Source organism: Charadrius vociferus, unplaced genomic scaffold, assembly GCF_000708025.1.
Source record: "Charadrius vociferus isolate BGI_N301 unplaced genomic scaffold, ASM70802v2 scaffold461, whole genome shotgun sequence".
Lineage (NCBI taxonomy): Eukaryota > Metazoa > Chordata > Aves > Charadriiformes > Charadriidae > Charadrius > Charadrius vociferus.
Window position 1 is genome coordinate 19,609 of NW_009647020.1, and position 21,911 is coordinate 41,519.

General features: G+C 50.1%; 2 protein-coding genes across 2 annotated transcripts in view; both read right to left on the bottom strand.

Moving 5' to 3' along the window:
- CDCA8 (cell division cycle associated 8) overlaps positions 1 to 3,222 on the bottom strand; it is a 19,233-nt gene extending 16,011 nt beyond the window's left edge. Inside the window, exons 1-2 of the mRNA XM_009895481.1 lie at positions 3,079 to 3,222; positions 295 to 459 (exon numbers count right to left, since the gene is read on the bottom strand). Coding sequence (XP_009893783.1) covers positions 295 to 459; positions 3,079 to 3,222 — 309 coding nt within the window. The remainder of the gene's footprint in view (positions 1 to 294; positions 460 to 3,078) is intronic.
- A 10,191-nt stretch (positions 3,223 to 13,413) lies between these two features.
- Positions 13,414 to 14,346, bottom strand: CCDC166 (coiled-coil domain containing 166). Its single transcript, XM_009895482.1, has one exon. The coding sequence runs from the start codon at positions 14,344 to 14,346 to the stop codon at positions 13,414 to 13,416; it is 933 nt and encodes a 310-aa protein (XP_009893784.1).
- Between the last annotated feature and the right edge of the window lie 7,565 nt (positions 14,347 to 21,911).

Here is a 21,911-nt window from a genome sequence, read left to right on the forward strand (position 1 = left end):
GTTTAGGTTGGAAAGGACCTTGAAGATCATCGACTTCCAACCCCCCTGCCATGGGCAGGGCCACCTCCCACCAGCCCAGGTTGCCCAAGGCCCCCTCCAGCCTGGCCTTCAACACCTCCAGGTGTGCCGGACCATTGTCTGTCTTGATCTGATGAGGAACCCCGGTGACAGAAAATGCCCGTTGCCAGTGTCGAATCCCATCTTTGGTGCCCTCACCCGTGTGGGCAGTAGCAATAATAACCGATGAAAAAGTGTCAATAGATACATGAACAAATTTTAACCTGCCGAATTCACCAATGTGGGTAACGTCCGTTTGCCAAATCCGAAGGGCTCGAAGCCCTCTGGGATCGGTCCCGTAATAACGAGGGACACGGTGGCCCTGACAGTCAGGGCAAGCCGCAACAGCGGCACGTGCCTCAGCATGAGACGGATGAAACTGTCGCCTAAGAGCACGATAGCCTTGATGGAACAACCGATGAGACGCAATCGCCTGCTGCGTGATATTTGGCGTTGGTCCCATTGCTGCACCCGACGCAAGTTCGTCTGCCTTTGCGTTTCCCTCCACCAAATATCCGGGAAGAGACGGATGACTCTTAATGTGTAAAACAGAATACGGGTGTTGCCGGCTTTGAATCTCACTCCGTAACAGTTTTAAAACACCAAAGAGTTTCTCCTGAATAACACGACTCAAACCAGCCTTATCCAGTCGCTGTACCAGGGCAGCTACGTAACCTGAGTCATAACAATATTGACCGGACCAGTAAAATGTTGGAATGCCATCGCCATTGCTCTCAACTCCACAGTTTGAGGAGAGCCTTCTTCACAGAACCACAGAATTTTCAGAGCTGGAAGGGACCTCCAGAGCTCACCCAGTCCCACCCCCCTGCTAAAGCAGGACTGCCCAGAGCACATCGCTCAGGACTGCATCCAGGCGGGTCTTGAAAACCTCCGGAGAAGGGACTCCCCCACCCCCTGGGCAGCCTGTGCCAGCGCTCTGTCACCCCAACCGTAAAGAAGTTCTTCCCTCTGTTGGAACGGAACTTCCTCTGCTCCAACTTGTGCCCACTGCCCCTCGTCCTGTCCCTGGGAACCACCGAGAAGAGTCTGGCTCCATCCTCCTCCACCCCCCCCTTTAGATACGTGTATGCCATCATAAGGTCTCCCCTCAGCCTTCTCCTCTCCAGGCTAAAGAGTCCCAGCGCTCTCAGCCTCTCCTCACACGGGAGATGCTCCAATCCCTCAGTCATCTTGGTTGCCCTTCACTGGACCCACTCCAGCAGTTCCCTGTCCCTCTGGAACTGGGGAGCCCAAAACTGGACACAGTATTCCAGTTGTGGCCTCACCAGTGCCGAGTAGAGGGGGAGAATGACCTCCCTCCACCTACTGGCCACACTCTTCCCTACGCAGCCCAGGATTCCGTTGGCCTTTTTGGCAGCAAGGGCGCACTTCTTGATGTTCTATTTTACTTTGCCAGGGATGGCCGTCATGCCAAACTACGGCAGCCTTTCCTGTTTTTCCAGAACCATCAGTAAACACCGTAACACCATCCGCTGGGGCTGACTGACTTAATTATTTCTGCGCAAATCGACTTTGACCACCCATTTTCAAAAGGGGATGAGAGATGATAAGTGATCTGACCTCTAAAATTTATCGTTGCCGCTTGAAGTGCTGAGCTATTGGCCAGACACCACTCAAAATACTGACTTTCCACCAGTATCCCCATCTTCTCGGGATCTCTTGCCAATAACTCCACGCAACGAGTTCTAGTTTTAATAACAATCTGAGCCAAAACCTCAAAGAGACCCCGAGTTGGTTTTTTTTTTTCGCTTTAAAGGGTAAAAACGGCCCATTCTAAAACATGCGAAGGGTCTTGCCAATTGAAATTCCACTGTGCAATCATTGCAAAAGGTATCATCTCATCCGTCAACACAAACACTCGTACTGGTACCGCTAAATCAGTTCTCCACACGTGCCTTGCTGTAATCGCTTGTTCCACTTTTTCAACTGCCTGTTCTGCTTCTGGGGTGAGGACTCGTGGAGCAGCGCTGTCCGAGTCCCCCTTTAACAGCTCCAAAAGTGGCTGTAGCTCAGAAGATGTCAACCCCAAACAGGGCCGCACCCAATTAACGACTCCTGCTAATTTCTGCACATCATTTAAGGTTTTCACTTCTATCTGCAACTGAATCGATTGGGGCAAGATCGTTTGATCTAATCTTTTCATTCCCAGCTGTGACCGTGGCTGCTGACGTCGCGCCTTTTCTGGGGCGATAACCAACCCGTATCGTCGCAGTGATTTACGTGCTGCGTTTTCCATGTCGGCCAACATTGTCTTTGAAGGAGCGGCTAACAAGATATCATCCATTTCAACAACATCCTGTTGAAAATGCAGCACGGACTGGACTCAAAGCTTTTGCCACAAACCACTGGCAAACGGTGGGCGAGTTTTTCGTGCCTCGGGGAAGCACCTTCCAGTGATACCCGTTGGCAGGATTACTGTTGGTCGCTGATGGCACTGTAAATGCAAATTTGTCCGTGTCCTGTTCATTGAAAGGAATAGTACAAAAACAATCCTTTAAGTCTATCACGACATTTTCCCATTGGGATCACGGTTGGTGAGGGCAACCCTGGTTGCAATGCTCCCCTTGTTGCCATCACCTCATTAACCCTCCTTAGCTCACGTAACAAACGCTATTTCCCCGATTTCTTTTTTATTACCAACACAGGTGCGTTCCATGGGCTATGAGAGGGTTCGGTGTGTCCTGCGGCCAATTGTTCTGCGACCGAAAGCTGCAGGGCTGTGAGTTTTTCCCGATTAAGGGACCACCGATCCACCCACACCGGCTTTTCCGTTAACCACTTCAGAGCCAGTGTTGGCCGTGTGCCGCCCTGCAACGCAGTGGCCCCCATTAAAAACCCGTTGTAATTCCTACCCCCCCATTGTGACAAACAGTCTCTTCCCCACAAGTTCAGGGGTGCGGTGGTCACATATGGTCTAACGGTGGCTTTCTGTCCCTCAGGGTTGCTGACAATAACAGGTTTAGCAGCCATAAAGCTATCCGCAGTCCCTCCAAGACCTACCGCTCCCGTTGTATTCCATACCAAGGGCCAGGTAGGAGGCCGGTCGCGGTGCGCGATGACGGTGACGTCAGCTCCCGTGTCCAATAGTGCAGATACCTTTGTGTATGAGGGACTGGCGTGGTCCGTGGTGAGCGTACAGGTCATCTGTGGCCTTTTGCCTGACGCAGCTTGGGACCGAAGGACGAGCGGTTTCCCGGTGGATCCGAATCCTCCATCTCCACGAGTAACCTGTTCTGTTCTGGGAACACGACTCACAAAGGGTACAAGTTGAGCAACGCGTGTACCTGCATTCGTCGTCACTGGGGGCGTTGCAGCAGACACCATAGCCCAAATCTGTCCTGCATAGTCTGCATCGATCACACCTACGTGTACCGTCAGCCCTCGTAAAGTACTACTTGATCTTCCCGTTAACAACGCACTAAGTCCTTCACCGATTGGTCCCCGTGCAGCAAGAGGTAACCTGTGCGCACCCAGTGTTGCGGTAGTTACTGTGTGGGCGGTGGATACGTCCATCCTGGCTGCTCCGCTGCGCTTGCCTGAGAGCTTGTCACATACGGTGACTGGTTTCACCGAATCCCAGAGTGGTCAGGGTTGGAAGGGACCTTTGGAGATCACCTAGTCCAACCCCCCGCCAGAGCAGGGTCACCTACAGCACGTTGCACAGGACGGCGTCCAGGCGGGTTTGGAATGTCTCCAGAGTGGGAGACTCCCCCACCTCTCTGGGCAGCCTGTTCCAGTGCTCCACTGCCCTCAAAGTAAAGAAGTTCCTTCTCATGTTAAGATGGAACTTCCTATGTTCAAGTTTATCCCCATTACCCCTCGTCCTATCACTGGGCGCCACTGAAAAAAGACTACTCCCATCCCCCTGGCATCCTCCCATTAAGTATTTGTATGTATTAATAAGATCCCCCCTCAATCTTCTTTTCTCTAGACTAAAGAGACCCAAGTCCCTCAGCCTTTCCTCATAAGAAAGGTGCTCCAGTCCCCTAATCATCTTTGTTGCCCTTTGCTGGACCCTCTCAAGCAGTTCCCTGTCTTTCTTGAACTGGGGAGCCCAGAACTGGACACAGTACTCCAGATGCGGTCTCACCAGGGCAGAGTAGAGGGGGAGGATGACCTCCCTCGACCTGCTGGCCACACTCTTCTTGATGCACCCCAGGATGCCATTCGCCTTCTTGGCCGCCAGGGCACATTGCTGGCTCATGGTCATCCTGTTGTCCACCAGGACTCCCAGGTCCCTCTCCACAGAGCTGCTCTCCAGGAGGTCAGCCCCCAACCTGTACTGGTGCATGGGGTTATTCCTCCCCAGGTGCAGTACCCTACACTTACCCTTATTGAACTTCATAAGGTTTCTTTCTGCCCAACTCTCCAGCCTGGCGAGCAGATCATCGATGAATATGTTGAACAAGACTGGGCCCAGTACTGACCCCTGAGGGACACCACTTGTTACTGACCTCCAACCAGACTCTGCACCACCAACCACAACCCTCTGAGCTCTATCTGTCAGCCAGTTACAATCCGGATTTGTCCGAGGATCGTTTTGGTTCTGCGTCATACCCACAAGAGGATTCCCAGGATTGGAAGGTATTTGTGTCTGCGCGCGCCCTCTCGCGCTCCTCCTGCCGTTTCCCCGCAGCAGCTGCCCATTGATGTGGAACTGAGATGGACGTTGTTTAGCCAAACGACCCGGTTTCCCACATCGGTTACACGTTAATTTTGGTACGCCACCAGAAGGCTCCTTTCCCTCTTTTTGTTTCGCGGTTGGACAGTTGGCTCTAACGTGCCCCTCTTTCTGACACGTATAACATTTTGGAGCCGATTGTGCTTTTAAGGCAACAGCGAGAGCAGTTACTTCATGTTCTACCGTTCCGACCTTGGAACACGCAGCGACCGTATCAGTCAGGGAAGGCTCTCCGGGCACGGCCTCAATTATTTTTGGACAATCCTCATTAGCATTATCTTTTGCCAACTGTCTACATAACATCTGCCGCAGGTTTTCATCCTCTACCTGTTTCTCCAGCGCTGCAGCGGTCTTCTTTACGAATTGTAAAAGGTTCTCTCGCTCCCTGCCTTATCACCGAAATCACAAAATTTTGGCGCGGAGACGCCGTTTCCGTGGTTTTGATCAGAGCCTGCATACCGACCCGCTGACACTGTTCCCGTAGGAGAGGAGGCCACCGTGCCTGTACTTGCGGATTAGAAAAAACATGACCGGTTCCCATCAGAACCTCCACCCCCGCACCCGATCTGGGATCCCCCTGAGGTAGTTGCTTGTTTCCCAGGGCTGCTTTTTCTGCAGCTCGTCTCCAATTTGATTCAAATACCGAATACTGGACTGGTGAAAACATAACCTGCGCTAAATGCTTTACGTCGGATGGACACAACCGATCGGTGTTAATTACGCGAATTAACTGCATCACCTCCTGAGAATTAAGTCCGTACTTAGCGATGTTTGCTCGTAAGTCCACAACTACTTTCCGGGCAAACGGATTACGCCCATCGTGCTGTCCCGTGCCCTCTGCTGCTTGAAACACAGGGATATTGGACATTGAAGCAGCCTCAGCAGTTCCACTTGATAAATCAAGTCTTTCCACTAAGTCCCAATCCCCCATTTCTATTGCTTTGTTTTTAACTTGTGCCCGGAACCGATTGCGATTCCGTGGAATCACTGCCGCAGTAGCGGGGGGCAAAGTCCACGGTTCTGCACGAGTCTTTGGTTGGCAGTGTGGCCCCCCCGGAAGTTTTTGATAATCGTGGTGTTACCTTTTTCTCCTCCTCGTCCTCACTGTCCGATAAAGGTGGACACAACGCAGCGGTGGGGCGAGGAGATCGGTACTCTTCCTCCGTTCCAGGAGGAGCCGAGGGCTGAGCAGACATTTCATTTGCTTCCCACTGGGCCAGCTGTTGTGCTGGAGTTTTATAGGCTGGTAAAGCACTTAAAAAGTCTTTAGGCAGTTTCCACTTTCTTAATTTCTGCTTTTGCTCATCTGGTGTTGGATAGCTAGACCCCCCGTAATGATTCATCAACAAGTTGCAATGTTTTCATTTTTCCTGTCACTTCTGACACTTCTGGGAATCTCTCGGAATCTTTTCCACCTACTGTAGCTCCGGCAGTCTCTTTCTCTTCCTGCTCTACCGATAGACTTGCCGCGGCAGCGCTTATCTCTTGTTCTTTCTTATCACCTTCGTTTTTCCAATCCTTTAGAGTTTCACTCAGCAGCCGCCACACTGTAGCGAGATCAACGGCGTCTTTGGATCCCTTAGATATAGCGTCCCGTAATTTTTTTCCAACATCCTCCCATGCCGATACACTAAATGCGACAGCGGGTGAGGCTTCAAATCCTTGTCCCTTGCTCCAAAGGAGCATTCGGCGTAACCCAAAGTCACCAGCCTTAACTCCTCTCTGAGCTAAAAGGGCTTTCCAAGTGGATAATCACAGAATCACAGAATTTTCAGAGTCTGATTCAGGTCCGGACCAGGCAGCTCCCCGCCGCTCTCAGCTTCACCGGGCTCCTGTCCCCGCTGCACGGTCCTCCTGAAGCCTTCCCCAGTCCGTGGATTGTCCCGTAATGTCACGTCGGGGTCACCAGGTGTCGTCGTAGAGACGGACGCGACACTCAATATCCAGTTGCGGCAATCGTATATGTTATTTTACAAGCAGTGCTCTTTTCTAGCCTTTTACCCGGATGCTTCTCTGTGCATATACTCTCCCATTCTACTTTTGCCCAACGTGCTCTCACCGCACACGCCGTCCGGCCAATACAGTTGTCGATCACGCGCTGTTCGTGCTCTGCTCAAAGCCAGGATGTTTGCCGACCCTTATCTTGTTTGCTCGGATCTTCTCCGGATTCTCCAGTCTCTTCAAGGGTACGCGGGTATCTGCTCAGGGTCAGCGTTAAACTTGTATTCCGGTCCCTCGGACCGGCCGAGGTCTCCCGCAGAAGGGTATATTCTGGTTTTAGTTGACACTTTTACTGGACGGCCTGAGGCATTTCCCTGTCGTACCGATAAAGCAAGGGAAGTAGTTAAAGTGTCGCTAAAAGAAATTATTCCAACATTCGGTGTTCCTGTAGGAACGTCATCAGGTAGGGCATCCCATTTTTTTGCGGATATTGTAAAACAAGTGAAGCAAAGTCCCAGCTCTAACGTGGGACCTCCATACCCCTTACAGACCGCAATCAAGCGGGAAAGTAGAACGAATGAATTACCCACTTAAACAACGACTTGGGAAAATATGTCAGGAAACCCCCATGACTTGGGTACAGGCTTTGCCCTTAGCGTTACTAAGAATCGGAATGCAACCTCATAGGAAGAACGAGTCCGTAGAAGTCCATATGAGTTAATGTATGGACAACCTTCCCAGGCCCCACATATACCAGGTCCCACTCGTATCAGGGGAAGTACAGATGGGAATAACTACCTGATGTCTTTAGGAAAAACTTTACGGGAACTTCAAAAAAAAAAATACTTCAAAAAAACCTCCAGTTCCAGCCTGGAGATTGTGTCTACATTAAGTCCTGGGATTGGGAACCGCTGGCTGAAAAATGGAAAGGACCATTCCAGGTTCCCTTAACCACCTATACAGCTGTTAAAGTTTGGGGCAAAGGACTGTGGATCTGTTATCCAGAACGAAGAAGGTCCCAGCCCCAGGGACAAGAGAGCAGCAATAGCCCTTTAAATTCAAGATAAAAAAGAATTACGATTAGCTTCTGTGGTTTGTTGATGTTAACGATGGCAGCCAGGAGTAAAGTGTGACAGACTGTACAGTGGGATCAAAATTTGCATCTAATGCTAACACAAAATATTACCCGGACACTACGTAAAAATGATTGTTGGGTCCGTAGTCTGTTCCCAAAACATTCTCTCTCGGGGGGATCTCTTAGCGGAGTCCCAATTCCCCAAGGCGTTTCCTGGACCAATCCTGGCCACTGGCCCCATCTCAGTGGGCGATGGAAGGATGAAAATGACTCTTTAGAACTCACTGTCGTAAGTGACGGTCCCAACTCTACAACGTGTTTCTACAGAGGAGGCAGAAACGATTCCAGCCCCAGATCTGGGGACAATGGATGTGACAATACCCCTTCTAGTTTTCGTTACCGTCGCACGGGTTTTTTAGGGTGTTTTCCTGGTTGTAACGGGACACGTTCCTATTGGAATATTGACAGGACCCACCAGGTTTCAGATTTTACAGAACTCCCTCTTCTAACAGGGACAGGCCGGTATTGGTTGTGTGGAGAGAATCCCGCACGAGAAGTATCACCTGCAGGCTGGAAAGGAGCGTGCGCTTTGGGGGCTTTAGTACCGAGTATGACAATAGCTGACAAATTACATGAGCGGGGCGGATGGATTAGAACCTTCCTCAAGCGAAACAGAGCTCAAAGATCAACCAATGCCATCACCGACCGTCCAGCTAAATCTCCTAATTTTGTGAGGTGGTTTATCCCCTGGCTTGGAGGGAGCCAATTAGAAAAGACCACAGGAAACATATCCGCTGTAATAGAAAGCGCAGAGAAGGAAACCACTGATGCCATAGAGGCCTTACAAATTGGAAGTATATCTAGTTTGTCCCAAAAGGGTACTACAAACCAAAATGGGTCTTGAGTTACTCCTAGCCTCACGGCGAGGTGTGTGTACTGGAATGTATTGGGCACAAGACTGACCATAGGAAGTTCCATCTTAACGTGAGGAGGAACTTCTTCGCTTTGAGGGTAGTGGAGCAGTGGCACAGGCTGCCCAGAGAGGTGGGGGAGTCTCCCACTCTGGAGCCATCCCAAACCCGCCTGGACGCCGTCCTGTGCCACTGCTGGAGGTGCCCCTGCTCTGACGGGGAGGTTGGACTAGATGATCTCCAGAGGGCCCTTCCAACCCTGACCAGTCTGGGATTCTGTGAATTAATGCTAACTGGCGTGTAGCTGTAGATCAGAGCGGCAGGATCGCTATGGATCTAGCCGAAATCTGGGAACATGCCAAAATTTTACGTGAAGTAACCAAAGATAACACCTCATGGGGATCTGAGGAGTTACGGCACAAGCTCTCCTCACGGCTGCCTCGGTGGACACGGTTGAAAAATCTTTTTGTAATAGTAATGGTTTTAATTGGTGTCTGTGTTTTAGCTTGTATTACGATCCAGTGTTGCAGTTGTTGTAGTCAGATGCGTGTGAGAATGGAGTTTAGGTATTGAGACGTGGGGTTTGTAAGCCCAAAGTCTCCCGAAAAGGGGGGAGTTGACACACGAGGCCTAAGGGCCTTGCAAAATTCCCTTCTTCCCTTCTACAGTTATTTTGTACGCTTAGCTTGTGCTTGCCTCGTGAGATACCCAGGATGCAAGGGTCGACGTAAGAAACGAGGTTAACGGAACTCGCGGTTAAGGAACAGTTGAGACGAGTGAGATACGAAGAAGAACATAAGCCACCTGGATCGCTCAAAACTACACCCGTCCCAAAAGGAGAGTTCAACTAAAGGACACCAAAAGCCCACTGGAGGCCCCTGGAGACCACCAAAGACCCCCCCGCCAGAAGACACTAAGAGACTCAAGGCACGCACGCAATCACTCCGCAAATATTCTAATTAGTTCCAGGTAACAGAATGAATATGGATGATCATTCAGGGAAATGTAATACAGACGCGTGTAAGGGAACAATATAAGCTGTGTCTGCGGCAGCATCCGGCACGGACGCCAGGAGGAACGATCCCCTGTGCATCCAGCGCCGCAGTAAAGAACGCCTCCCTCCTGAAACTTTCAGACAAGTCTTAAGAGGGTTTTCTTTGACCGAGTTTTACGCTATCGTTGCCATCAGCACGCTCTGATTCTGGTAACATCCTTGCTGACACGCCGAGGAAGTACAGACTAGTTAAGCGCACGGTTCGCCAGACCGAAAACTTGCTGAGTGCCAGAGCCAAAGGTTTGTCCTCAGCCCACAGCCGGAGGTCAGTCCTGGTGGCGTCCCCCAGGGCTCAGTACAGGCGCCAGTCCTGTTTGGCTTCTCCGTTAACCGGCTGGGTGGTGGGCTGGAGTGCAGACTCGGCGGGTTTGCAGACGATACAAAACAGGGAGGGGGATACAGCGATACAAAACTGCGTCCAGTTCGGGGCTCCCCGGGTCAAGAAGGACAGGGAACTGCTGGAGAGGGTCCAGCAAAGGGCTACGGAGATGATGAGGGGATTGGAGCATCTCTCATACGAGGAAAGGCTGAGGGACGTGGGGCTTTTTAGTCTGGAGAAAAGAAGATTGAGAGGGGATCTTATTAACGCCTACAAATCCTTCAAGGGAGGTGCCAGGGGGATGGGAGCAGTCTTTTTTCAGTGGCGCCCAGTGATAGGACGAGGGGTAATGGGCACAAACGTGACCATAGGAAGTTCTATCTTAACATGAGGAGGAACTTCTTCACTTTGAGGGTAGTGGAGCAGTGGCACAGGCTGCCCAGAGAGGTGGGGGAGTCTCCCACTCCGGAGCCATCCCAAACCCGCCTGGACGCCGTCCTGTGCAACCTGTTGTAGGTGACCCTGCTCCGGTGGGGGGGTTGGACTGGATGATCTCCAGAGGTCCCTTCCAACCACGACCATTCTGTGATTCTGTGATTCTGGGGGTCGATAGAACGGATGGTTGTGCTGCTAATCAGAGGGACCCTGGCAGGCTGGAGAAATAGGCCAACAGGAACCTTGTCAACTTCATCACTGGAAAATGCCGAGCCCTGCAGCCGGGGAGGAATAATCCCATGCGGTGGTAGAGGCCGGCAGCTATCAGGCTAGAATACAGCTTGGCGGGGAAAGTCCTGGTGGACACCAGGTTGACCATGAGCCAGCAAATGTGTTTTTGCAGCAAAGGTGGTGAACATCATGGCCAGCAGGTCAAGGGAAGTGATCCTGCCCCTCTACTCCACTCTGGTGAGACCCCACCTGGAGTACGGCCTCCAGCTCTGGAGTCCCCAACATAAGAAAGACATGGACCTGCTGGAATGTGTCCATAGGACAGCCACCAGGATGATCCGAGGGCTGGAGCACCTCTCCTATGAGGAGAGGCTGAGAGAGCTGGGGCTGTTCAGCCTGGAGAAGAGAAGGATCCGGGGAGATTTTATTGCCGCCCTCCAGTCCCTAAAGGGGCTCCAGGAGAGCTGGGGAGGGACTTTTTACTGGGGCATGGAGTGACAGGACGAGGGGGAATGGCTCTAAACTGGAAGACGGCGGGTTTAGATTAAACATTAGGAAGAAGTTTTTCCCTGTGAGGGTGGTGAGGCACTGGGACAGGTTGCCCAGAGAGGTTGTTGAGGCCCCATCCCTGGAGGTGTTCAAGGCCAGGCTGGAGGTGGCCTTGGGCAACCTGGGCTGGTGGGAGGTGTCCCTGCCCAGGGCAGGGGGGTTGGAACTCGATGATCTTCAAGGTCCTTTCCAACCTGAACCATTCTGTGATTCTATGATCATGCTGGGCTGCACTAGGAAGACCGTCGCCAGCAGTGTGAGGGAGACAATCCTTCCCTTTTACTCAGCGCTGAGAGACCACACCTGGAGTATCTCACGTGGTTCCGGGCTCCCCAGTGTAAGACAGACACGGACAGACGGGACTGTGTCCAGCAAAGGGCCACAAATACAATTAAGGCTTGGAGCATCTGTGATACAGGGAAAGGCTGAGAGGTGGGATTCTTTAGTTTGGAGAAGGCTCAGGGGATCTTACTAATGTGTTGAAATATCAGGTGGAGCAGGAGGGGAGACAGAGCCAGACTGTTCTGAAATCGAAGTTTGTGATGGAATTGAAATTCCCTTTAAATGTAAAAAAAAAAACTTTTTTTTTTTTTTTTTTCTTCACTGTGAGTGTGGCCAAACACTGGAACTGGCAGCACAGAGAGGCTGCGGAGTCTCCGTCCGTGGAGGTAACTCAAAAGCCACTGAAAGTGGCCCCACTCTGGTTGAGCCTCCTTCGAGGTCTGTTCCAATCTCAACTAAGGTCTCCTTCTGTGTGAGTGTGACCAGTAGGTGGAGGGAGGGCATTCTCCCCCTCTACTCGGCACTGGTGAGGCCACAACTGGAATACTGTGTCCGGTTTTGGGCTCCCCTGTTCAAGAGGGACAGGGAACTGCTGGAGAGAGTCCAGCGAAGGGCAACCAAGATGACTGAGGGATTGGAGCATCTCCCGTATGAGGAGAGGCTGAGAGCGCTGGGACTCTTTAGCCTGGAGAGGAGAAGGCTGAGGGGAGACCTTATTATGGCATACACGTATCTAAAGGGGGGGTTGGAGGAGGATGGAGCCAGACTCTTCTCGGTGGTTCCCAGTGACAGGACGAGGGGCAGTGGGCACGAGTTGGAGCAGAGGAAGTTCCGTTCCAACAGAGGGAAGAACTTCTTTACGGTTGGGGTGACAGAGCGCTGGCACAGGCTGCCCAGGGGGTGGGGGAGTCCCTTCTCCGGAGGTTTTCAAGACCCGCCTGGATGCAGTCCTGAGCGATGTGCTCTGGGCAGTCCTGCTTTAGCAGGGGGGTGGGACTGGGTGAGCTCTGGAGGTCCCTTCCAGCTCTGAAAATTCTGTGATTCTGTATAAAATATCCCCGCGTGAAAGTTAAAACTTAGAGTAAGAGTGACCTCTGGTGCCGTTGTTGATGAAGTAGGTGAAATCCAGAAGCATTCAGCTTGGAAAGTGAATACAGTCTGTTAGACACAGAACTCTCTCCCTCTTGCTTCTCAAGTGAAAGACTAAAGCAAGAAAAGAATGAGGAGAAAGTAAAAAATGATACAAATATATTCAGTGAATGTATCTGATTGATAGTTAGGACCAAGGGTCAAATACCTCAACGGCTTATATTCCTTAAAGGATTTGGTTGTTGCCACATGTGTTTTCTCTTCTTTGGAGACCAGCAGAAGGTCAAATAAAGTCTTTGCCACGTAGGAGATTTGGGAAGATGAATGTTGCTGGAAGTACGAGCTGGCCTGCGTTGGTTCATACTGTGGTACCAGTAGATGTAGTTTGCAGTGAAAAGTAACACAGAGATTGCCTCGCTGTGTCTAAGGATGTAATTTGCCCGTGGAAAATCACTAATTAATGGAACATCAAAGTCTGATCGCAGAGACTAAATGTTATTGTTTATTTTGGGATGTGAAGGGATTGCAGTTTCGAACGTCTCAATGCAGACGTGGTGAAACTTAAAGCTGAGGTTACCTTTGAGATCTACGGTCTGGGTTTCGTGCTGAGCATGAGCTATGTCAATCAATCCTTTCGTCCACCCACAGAAGATTTACTCCCATCTGCTCTGTTACCTAACGAATAGTGGCAGCAACTGATCGTCCGGCTCTGTCCACTGATATATCGGCATGAATGACTGAGGAGTGGAGAAATGGGGTTTTTTTAGGTTAACGGACACATCTGAAGGGGCTGTGAGAGCTGTAGGTTTCGCCATTTACGTTGCGTGCCTCGTGCTGGTGTAACCAGTGGCGCCTGTGTGCCATGTCCTGAACGTACTGGTTCTCGCGAAGAAGCTGTTCCTGCTGCTCTCTCAGTTGAACTTTGGTTTCCTTAAGGATTTTTGCGTATTGGATGAGTCGGAGCAACTCCTGGCGTAGATGCCAATTCTCTGCTTTTACTTCTTTGATATGCCGAATTAGAGATTGCATCGCTGCTTCTTCTGCTGTCTTGGTGAGGACCTGGGTCTTCCGATGAAAGTCTGTCTCACAGTCGGCCTTGGCCTGCAGAAACCTGCTCCTGATTTTGTGCATTTCGTCGGCGTGCCGTATCTTTGTGACCAACAACTCCTTCTCCAGCTCTTTAATCTTTTTCATCCGTTCCAGCTGAAGAGATGGATCGCTGAAAGGCTGCAGGTCTTCAACCTCCTTGTTCATGAGAGAGTACTTTGTCTCCATATTCATCAGCGAGCTCCTCAGCTCCTTTTCTTTTTCTGTATACTCTGAGATTAGCTTCTCTTTCTGCATCCAGACTTGAGACAGGTCAGTGTGATTCTGGTCATTTAAGGTTATGATCAGGTTCTGGCACTTCTGGCTGTGTTTTGTTATGTAAGAGAGGTAAGCATTGCTCTCTTCCCGATTTTGGTGGGCTTCCCTTTCTAGGAATTTATTTTCCTGCAGGAAACGCTCCACTCTTCCCACATATGTGTTCAGATGTTCCGTGAGAATCTTGTATTCCTTCTGCAAGTGTGATTTCCTCTCTTTGACAAGAGTTTCCATGTCATTTTTCCCTTTGGATACATCTTCATTCTTGGTTCTTACTTCTTGCTTATTTTTCCCAGCACGCGCGGTGTCTTGTTTCATCTGCTTTGTCGTGGATGCCATACTCCGCGCTGGGGGGTATCAAACTCCGGCAAACTGTAACAGAATGAAAAATTGCAAATTCTAAGTGAGCGCTTATGCCACATGTATGACAGTCGCTTTTTTTTCCCCCCGGTCATGCCCTCTTACGTTCTTATGTGTTCAACTGCTTATTCTGGCAGCTAAAATGTTTTGACATAAAATTTTTAATTTCTTGCCTATGTCTTGAGTTGAAGCATACGGGCGCATACGCGTATTGGCACCTTTACATTCCTAGTTAGCCGAGAAGAAGTGATTCTGCTAATCTAAAAATGCACATATTTTTCAGATTCCTTTTTTGTCATATAATGTTGTGTTGTTTCTGTAGTTTGGAGTACAAAGTCAAATTCCACCGGTGAATTATGATGGCAGTACCTTCTGTACTGCCTCTCTGTAGCCAGTATAGACTCATAGAATGGTTCAGGTTGGAAGGGACCTCGAAGATCATCCAGTTCCAACCCCCCTGCCATGGGCAGGGACACCTCCCACCAGCCCAGGTTGCCACCTCCAGCCTGGCCTTGAACACCTCCAGGGATGGGGCCTCAACAGCCTCTCTGGGCAACCTGTCCCAGTGCCTCACCACCCTCAGAGTGAAAAACTTCACAGAAGTTCACAGAACCACAGAATTTTCAGAGCTGGAAGGGACCTCCAGAGCTCACCCAGTCCCACCCCCCTGCTAAAGCAGGACTGCCCAGAGCACATCGCTCAGGACTGCATCCAGGCGGGTCTTGAAAACCTCCGGAGAAGGGACTCCCCCACCCCCTGGGCAGCCTGTGCCAGCGCTCTGTCACCCCAACCGTAAAGAAGTTCTTCCCTCTGTTGGAACGGAACTTCCTCTGCTCCAACTTGTGCCCACTGCCCCTCGTCCTGTCACTGGGAACCACCGAGAAGAGTCTGGCTCCATCCTCCTCCAACCCCCCCTTTAGATACGTGTATGCCATAATAAGGTCTCCCCTCAGCCTTCTCCTCTCCAGGCTAAAGAGTCCCAGCGCTCTCAGCCTCTCCTCATACAGGAGATGCTCCAATCCCTCAGTCATCTTGGTTGCCCTTCGCTGGACTCTCTCCAGCAGTTCCCTGTCCCTCTGGAACTGGGGAGCCCAAAACTGGACACAGCATTCCAGTTGTGGCCTCACCAGTGCCGAGTAGAGGGGGAGAATGACCTCCCTCCACCTACTGGTCACACTCTTCCTAATGTTCAATCTAAACCTGCCCTCTTCCAGTTTATACCCACTCCCCCTCGTCCTGTCACTCCATGCCCCAGTAAAAAGTCCCTCCCCAGCTCTCCTGGAGCCCCTTTAGGCACTGGAAGGCGGCAATAAGATCTCCCCGGAGCCTTCTCTTCTCCAGGCTGAACCACCCCAGCTCTCTCAGCCTCTCCTCATCGCAGAGGTGCTCCAGCCCTCGGCTCATCCTGGTGGCTCTCCTCTGGAGAGTTTGGTAAGAGCAAGTTCCTCGTAAAATTGCCCACAGTGAGATGCACCTTTAGAGCACGGGACTGTTTTCCAGAAGGTCGGACGTTACTGAGTAACAGATGAAGGAGCCCAGCAACAAGATAGAAGCTCTGCATGTCTGAAATCCAGTTGGTTGTTTTTTTTTCCCTTTAGGTTCAGAATATTGGTTTTGTTGGTTTTGTTGTCTGCGTGGCGCAGGTTCACGCTGGTAAGTGCAGCTAAACACTTCCTGAATTTGAGCAGCGAGTTAGAAGCCGTGTTTTGTAGCATTTGCGAGACACCAAGCGCAGGTGATGGACTAACGGTCAATGCCCTATAGTGCCTTTAAAAATCCATCTTCTGTATATATCAAGTTATTAAAAGACAATAGCTCATAGGAAAGGGATGTCCAGTAATTAGACATAATTTTTGTGATTTGAGTGAGTCGGGGAATTGTTGAAATAACAGTAAGCGGTAATACAAGTATTTGAATATATATTTATTTGAATATATATTTAGACGGCGTGAGCACTATGCCTACACTCCTACATTAAGAATTCGCTGTTTTTTAAAGCATTCATTTCAAGAGGAGATTCAGTTTTTTTAACACGTAACATTATGCTTTAAAACTGCGGAGATACCCGCAATACAAGAGGCACAGTGAAGTCCACAGTCAATACTAAAGGAAGGGAAACGCATCGGTATTCGCGATTCTTGCAGACGTAATAAAAAAAAAAAGGAGTAAATAGCGCAATAGTAAAGAGTGTGCCGAATTTCTAAACTAAATTCAAAAGAGGAGCAGCGCAATCAAGGATTTCGAACTGGAGAGGAGCCTGACAAGCCCAGTGGTTTAAATGAACGTTTGTAACTAAAAGTTACTGTATCCTAATACAACTTGTCACCCTTTTTAAAGAAAAGATGCAAAACTGAAGCAGGTAGGTGAACAAAAAAGAATAAATATACTAAAATGGCCTCTCACAGTAACAGCAGAACAGGTTCCAAGTTGGCAACGTGGCAGCTGGATCGGAAGGAGAGTTGGGTACGGGGAGACAGAAGAATCCGCATAGAAATCAGTGCGGTTGTGTTTCGGGAAACAGACTTGAAGCGTTAGAAGGGTGTCACAACGGACAAGCAGTAGAACTGAATTAGCACTAATTATGTCGTTTCGGGGAAAGGCAATTTTAGAGCTGTATGAATGTTAGAGAAATTACTAAGTCTGCATGCAAGTAAAGCTGATATTCTACAAAATGTGGGGTGTTTTTTTTTAAAAAAAAAAACCAAACAACAAAACCACTGACCTTTCCTGCTCCTGTGGTCTTCACAGATTTTCCAAATAGCTTCTTCTGGCTTGCGGTTCCCGGTTTCTGGCTTGCGGTTCCCCGTTTCTGGCTTGCGGTTCCCGGTTTCTGGCTTGCGGTTCCCGGTTTACTGGACAGCATGTGCAGATAAGCCAAACGGTGATCTCTGAAGAAGGGCGGTGTTTGTACGCTGAGCGTGTCCATGGTGACGAAACATGCGACGTCACAAGAGAAGCTCTGCAGCGAGACTCCCTTCGGTTCCCAGCTTGGTTGGGAGACCCGATTGTGACGCGCTTTGCTCCCTCCTGGCGTCGGTTAAGCAGAAACACAAGGGCAGTTTGGCTAATAAGAATATGGCTTATAGTGGCCGCTCCATCAGGAGTGAAACAGCCTCAGCTGGCGATTAGGATGTGCTGAAGGAAAAGGTGTGACTTAAGACGCGGTCCTCCTTGGGAATGAGGCGCTACTATCTACTCAAGCATTTCTGGTCCATATGTTTGGGGTTTTCTTCTCAATGTGTCGGCAAGCAGCCCCAGTTCCCACAAAGTTAGGCAAGGGTATGCGTATACGAGAACGTTTGCGACATCTGAGAGGATTTTGGCAAACGCAGTCCTCATTTATGGAGGAGTTTCTCGGGTTTGGAAAGGAAATGAATAGTTTGGGAGGCACTTCCTGCATTTTGTAGGGCAAACAAGCTGATCCTCATACCTGAGACATTGTGTTTCCCTGGGTGTTTTCACAGTATAAACGTGGCGCCTCTGTGGCATAGGGCACGGAGTTTCACTGCTTTGGTTATTCACCTAACCTGGCTATTTGTCACCAAAGTACGGCTTTCTCGAAAGGCATCTAAACCGGAATAGAAGAATAATCAAAAATGCCCGAAAGTAAAATTTTGATTTTCTCATTTCAATTTGACAACTTCAGACGTTACTGTGACCTCGCGGGGGACCCGTGCCGGAGCAGTCTCTTCCTGAAGGACTGCACCCCGTGGACAAGAGCCATGCTGGAGAGGTTCAGGGAGAACCGGAGCAGGAGAAGAGCGTGAGGAGGGAGGAGTGGCAGAGACGACGCGTGATGAACTGACCGCAATCCCCATCGCCTGTCCCCTTGCGCTGCTCGGGGGGAGGAGGTAGAGAAGACAGGAACGAAGATGAGCCCAGGAGGGGAGGGGTGGGGAGAAGGTGTTTTTAAAATTATTCTTATTACTCATTATCCTACTCTGCTTTTGGTTGGCAGTAAACGCAACTTGTTTCCTCAAGACAAGTCTGGTTTTGCCCATGATGGAAATTGCCGAGTGATCTCCCTGACCTTAACTCGACCCATGAGCTTTTCATCGTATTTTCTTCCCCCTGTCCTGCTGAGGACTGTTATGGGACTGGTTAGTTGGAGGAGGAGGGGGCTGAGGGGAGACCTCATCGCTCTCTACAGCTATTGGAAAGGACACGGGAGAGAGGTCGGTGCTGGTCGCTTCTCACGGGTAATTAACGACAGGGAGGCAGAGTAATCACCATTTGCAAGTATCACATGGTCATCGAGAACAGGGAAAACTCAGGTAGAAGTTTCCGCTCCCTTAGGAGATAACACAGCTTTTAATTAAAAAAAAAAATAAAAGATAACGGTTTGATTTCTGTCACTGTACAGGAACAGCTTATCTCCCTTGCTGCTGCACTCCTCTGCTCTATTTTTTAGGCAGACCTCATCCGTTTCAGGAACTCCAACAGCTTTTGAAGTGCCTAGGTAAGTACATCAGCTGTGTACATACACAATACATACAGAACCTTCTGCATCCAAGAGGCAGAAAACACAGGTATTTAGGAGACTGGAACTACTTGACTGAAGAGCTCAACTAGTACTTTTGATAACGTCAGGGATACCTAGATGATGTACCTGAAGCCACTGAAGTCCTTTAAATACCTGCGTGTATTTAGTCAGGTTTGTGGAAGAGTCTCTAAACAGAACCCTCTAACAATCTGATATTTCAGATGAAAGAATAATGTCATGCTGTTTGAATAACCTAGCGCGTTAAAAGCTGTAATATATTACATTCAGTCAAAGGGAGAAAGCTGGTAACTAGTAACAAGAGGGCAGCAAACCTCAAGTCAGAGGCGAACTCGGAACGAAATACAGCCATAAGAAAGATCAGTGTGAATTCAAAAGGAGGAAGACAAAACATGGTCTTAGAGGATAACGAAGAAAATGAGTCTCTCTCAAGTGCCCCCTTGTCATCACACGACTCAACTACTACTATCGACACAACTAACCAGTGGCAAAGAGCAGCCAGAAGAGAAACGCAGATACTCAGGAAAGGTTTGGAGACTACCAGATCTTAGAAATTAAGTGGGCTCACATATAAAAAGACGTAATTTCATGGGGGAAAAAATCACCTGATGTGGCAAAATACTTGAAGTAATGGGGCTACATGAAACGTGAAAGAATTAGGCAGGCAAAACCAGAATATTCTTTGAGACTCCGATTCATTTTACTGTAAACCAGGTGTACATGAGAGGTTGGTGCTTTGTGGGGTTGTTCTCTAGTAAGTTACAGGGGGAAAAAAAAAACCTCGTGGAGAATTTAAAGGTATGTTCAGTTTCACACGGTACAACATAATACCTTCCTCTGAAAATTAGTTGTGGAAACAGCTATAAGAATCGGGTAATGAATGACAAAAAACGGGTAATTAACGACAGAACGAGAGGGAACGGCTTCAAGCTCCAACAGGGGAGATTTAGACTGACCGTTAGGAAAGAATTTTTCACGGAAAGAGCGGTCGGGCACTGGAATAGGCTGCCCGGGGAGGGGGTGGAGTCCCCATCCCTGGAGGTGTTGAAGAGCCGTTTCGATGCGGTGTTGGGGGATATGGTGTAGGGGAGAACTTTGTAGAGGAGGGCGGATGGTTGGACTCGATGATCCCCAGGGTCTCTTCCAACCCAGACAATTCTATGAGTCTATGACTCCATGACAGAGCAGCTTGGTGGGCACCTGAGAGCCGCCAACGCCATCTCTCAGCAGCATTCGATAGCCTTTATCTGCAGCCGCTGGTATATTATATACGGTTCGCTCTGTAAGACTCAGAAAGGTCTAACAGAGTTGGCCTTTGCACGAATCAGTTGGAGAGATCTTAGCTTGGCTTTGCACCCTGCAGGAATAGTACCTGTGTGTTTATAAATCGCGTTAATCCCAGACATTTCAAACTTCGGGGAATAGCTACACGTGAAGATCTACAGACTGCCATCCTCAGCCCTTTACGAGTCAGCCCAGTGACAAGGAGAACCCAAACGCTTCCGTGAAGGTTCCTGGCTTGATCCCGGTTAGGAGCCTGGAGTCACGGGAGGATTTAAGTGTCCTTACGGGACTTGTGAGTAATAACCCGTGATTCATGGACTAGCACAGGAGAACAGTGACCAGGCGTTGAGTCAATGCGGCATTGCCATTCCCAGCAGGGCCCCAGGGTCTGCGTGAAGTCTCACCTGCCTTTAATGAATTTTATTTTGGTCTTTTGACCCGGAACAACCAACCAGTAATGCCTAAAATATATTTTTTTTTATAGCTTGATGGTTTATTTGTGTCCTAACTTGTCTTCGTCTTGCTTTGCTGGGTCTAACTGCTTTATGGAATAATAACTCAGGACAAACCTTTGAAACCCTCAGCCCTGCCCCAAATCTTTCACTAAGCCCACGTACTGGGACCGGTTAGGATGGAGTTAACTTTCTTCCTCCTGTGCTGCTGTGTTTTAAGATCTGTGACCCAATCAGCGTTGATAACACCCCAGTGTTTCGTCTCCTGCTGATCCCTGCTCGCACAAAGACCTTCACACTCTGAAAATTCTGTGATTCTGTGATTCTGTGAAACTTAAACCCTGCCCCAAACCCTCCCAAACCTTGCCACAAAGCTACCACAGGACCAAAAACCCCCTCCAAACCCAGCCCAGGTCCCCCAAACACTCACCGAACCCTGCCCCGACATTCCAAACAACCCTGAAACACCCTCAGATGCTGCCGAAGGACCCTGAAAGTCTGACCCAGACCCCCCGCCCCGAACCCTGCCCTCGGGCTCGCAAGGGCTCCCTGCCCCCAAAATGCTGTCCCAGAACTTCCTCCGGCCTCCAAACCCCTCTGAGCCATGCCTCAGAGCCCCTTCTCATGCCCGACGGCTCCCACTGTCCTGCACACCCCTTCGAGCTCTGTTTTGGGGACCCCAGTCGCTCCCTGATCACAGAATCACAGAGTTTTCAGAGCTGGAAGGGACCTCCAGAGCTCACCCAGTCCCACCCCCCTGCTAAAGCAGGACTGCCCAGAGCACATCGCTCAGGACTGCATCCAGGCGGGTCTTGAAAACCTCCGGAGAAGGGACTCCCCCACCCCCTGGGCAGCCTGTGCCAGCGCTCTGTCACCCCAACCGTAAAGAAGTTCTTCCCTCTGTTGGAACGGAACTTCCTCTGCTCCAACTTGTGCCCACTGCCCCTCGTCCTGTCCCTGGGAACCACCGAGAAGAGTCTGGCTCCATCCTCCTCCCACCCCCCCTTTAGATACGTGTGTGCCATAATAAGGTCTCCCCTCAGCCTTCTCCTCTCCAGGCTGAAGAGTCCCAGCGCTCTCAGCCTCTCCTCAAACGGGAGATGCTCCAGTCCCTCAGTCATCTTGGTTTCCCTGCGCTGGACTCGCTCCAGCAGTTCCCTGTCCCTCTGGAACTGGGGAGCCCAAAACCGGACACAGTATTCCAGTTGTGGCCTCACCAGTGCCGAGTAGAGGGGGAGAATGACCTCCCTCGACCTACTGGTCACACTCTTCCCTATGCAGCCCAGGATTCCATTGGCCTTTTTGGC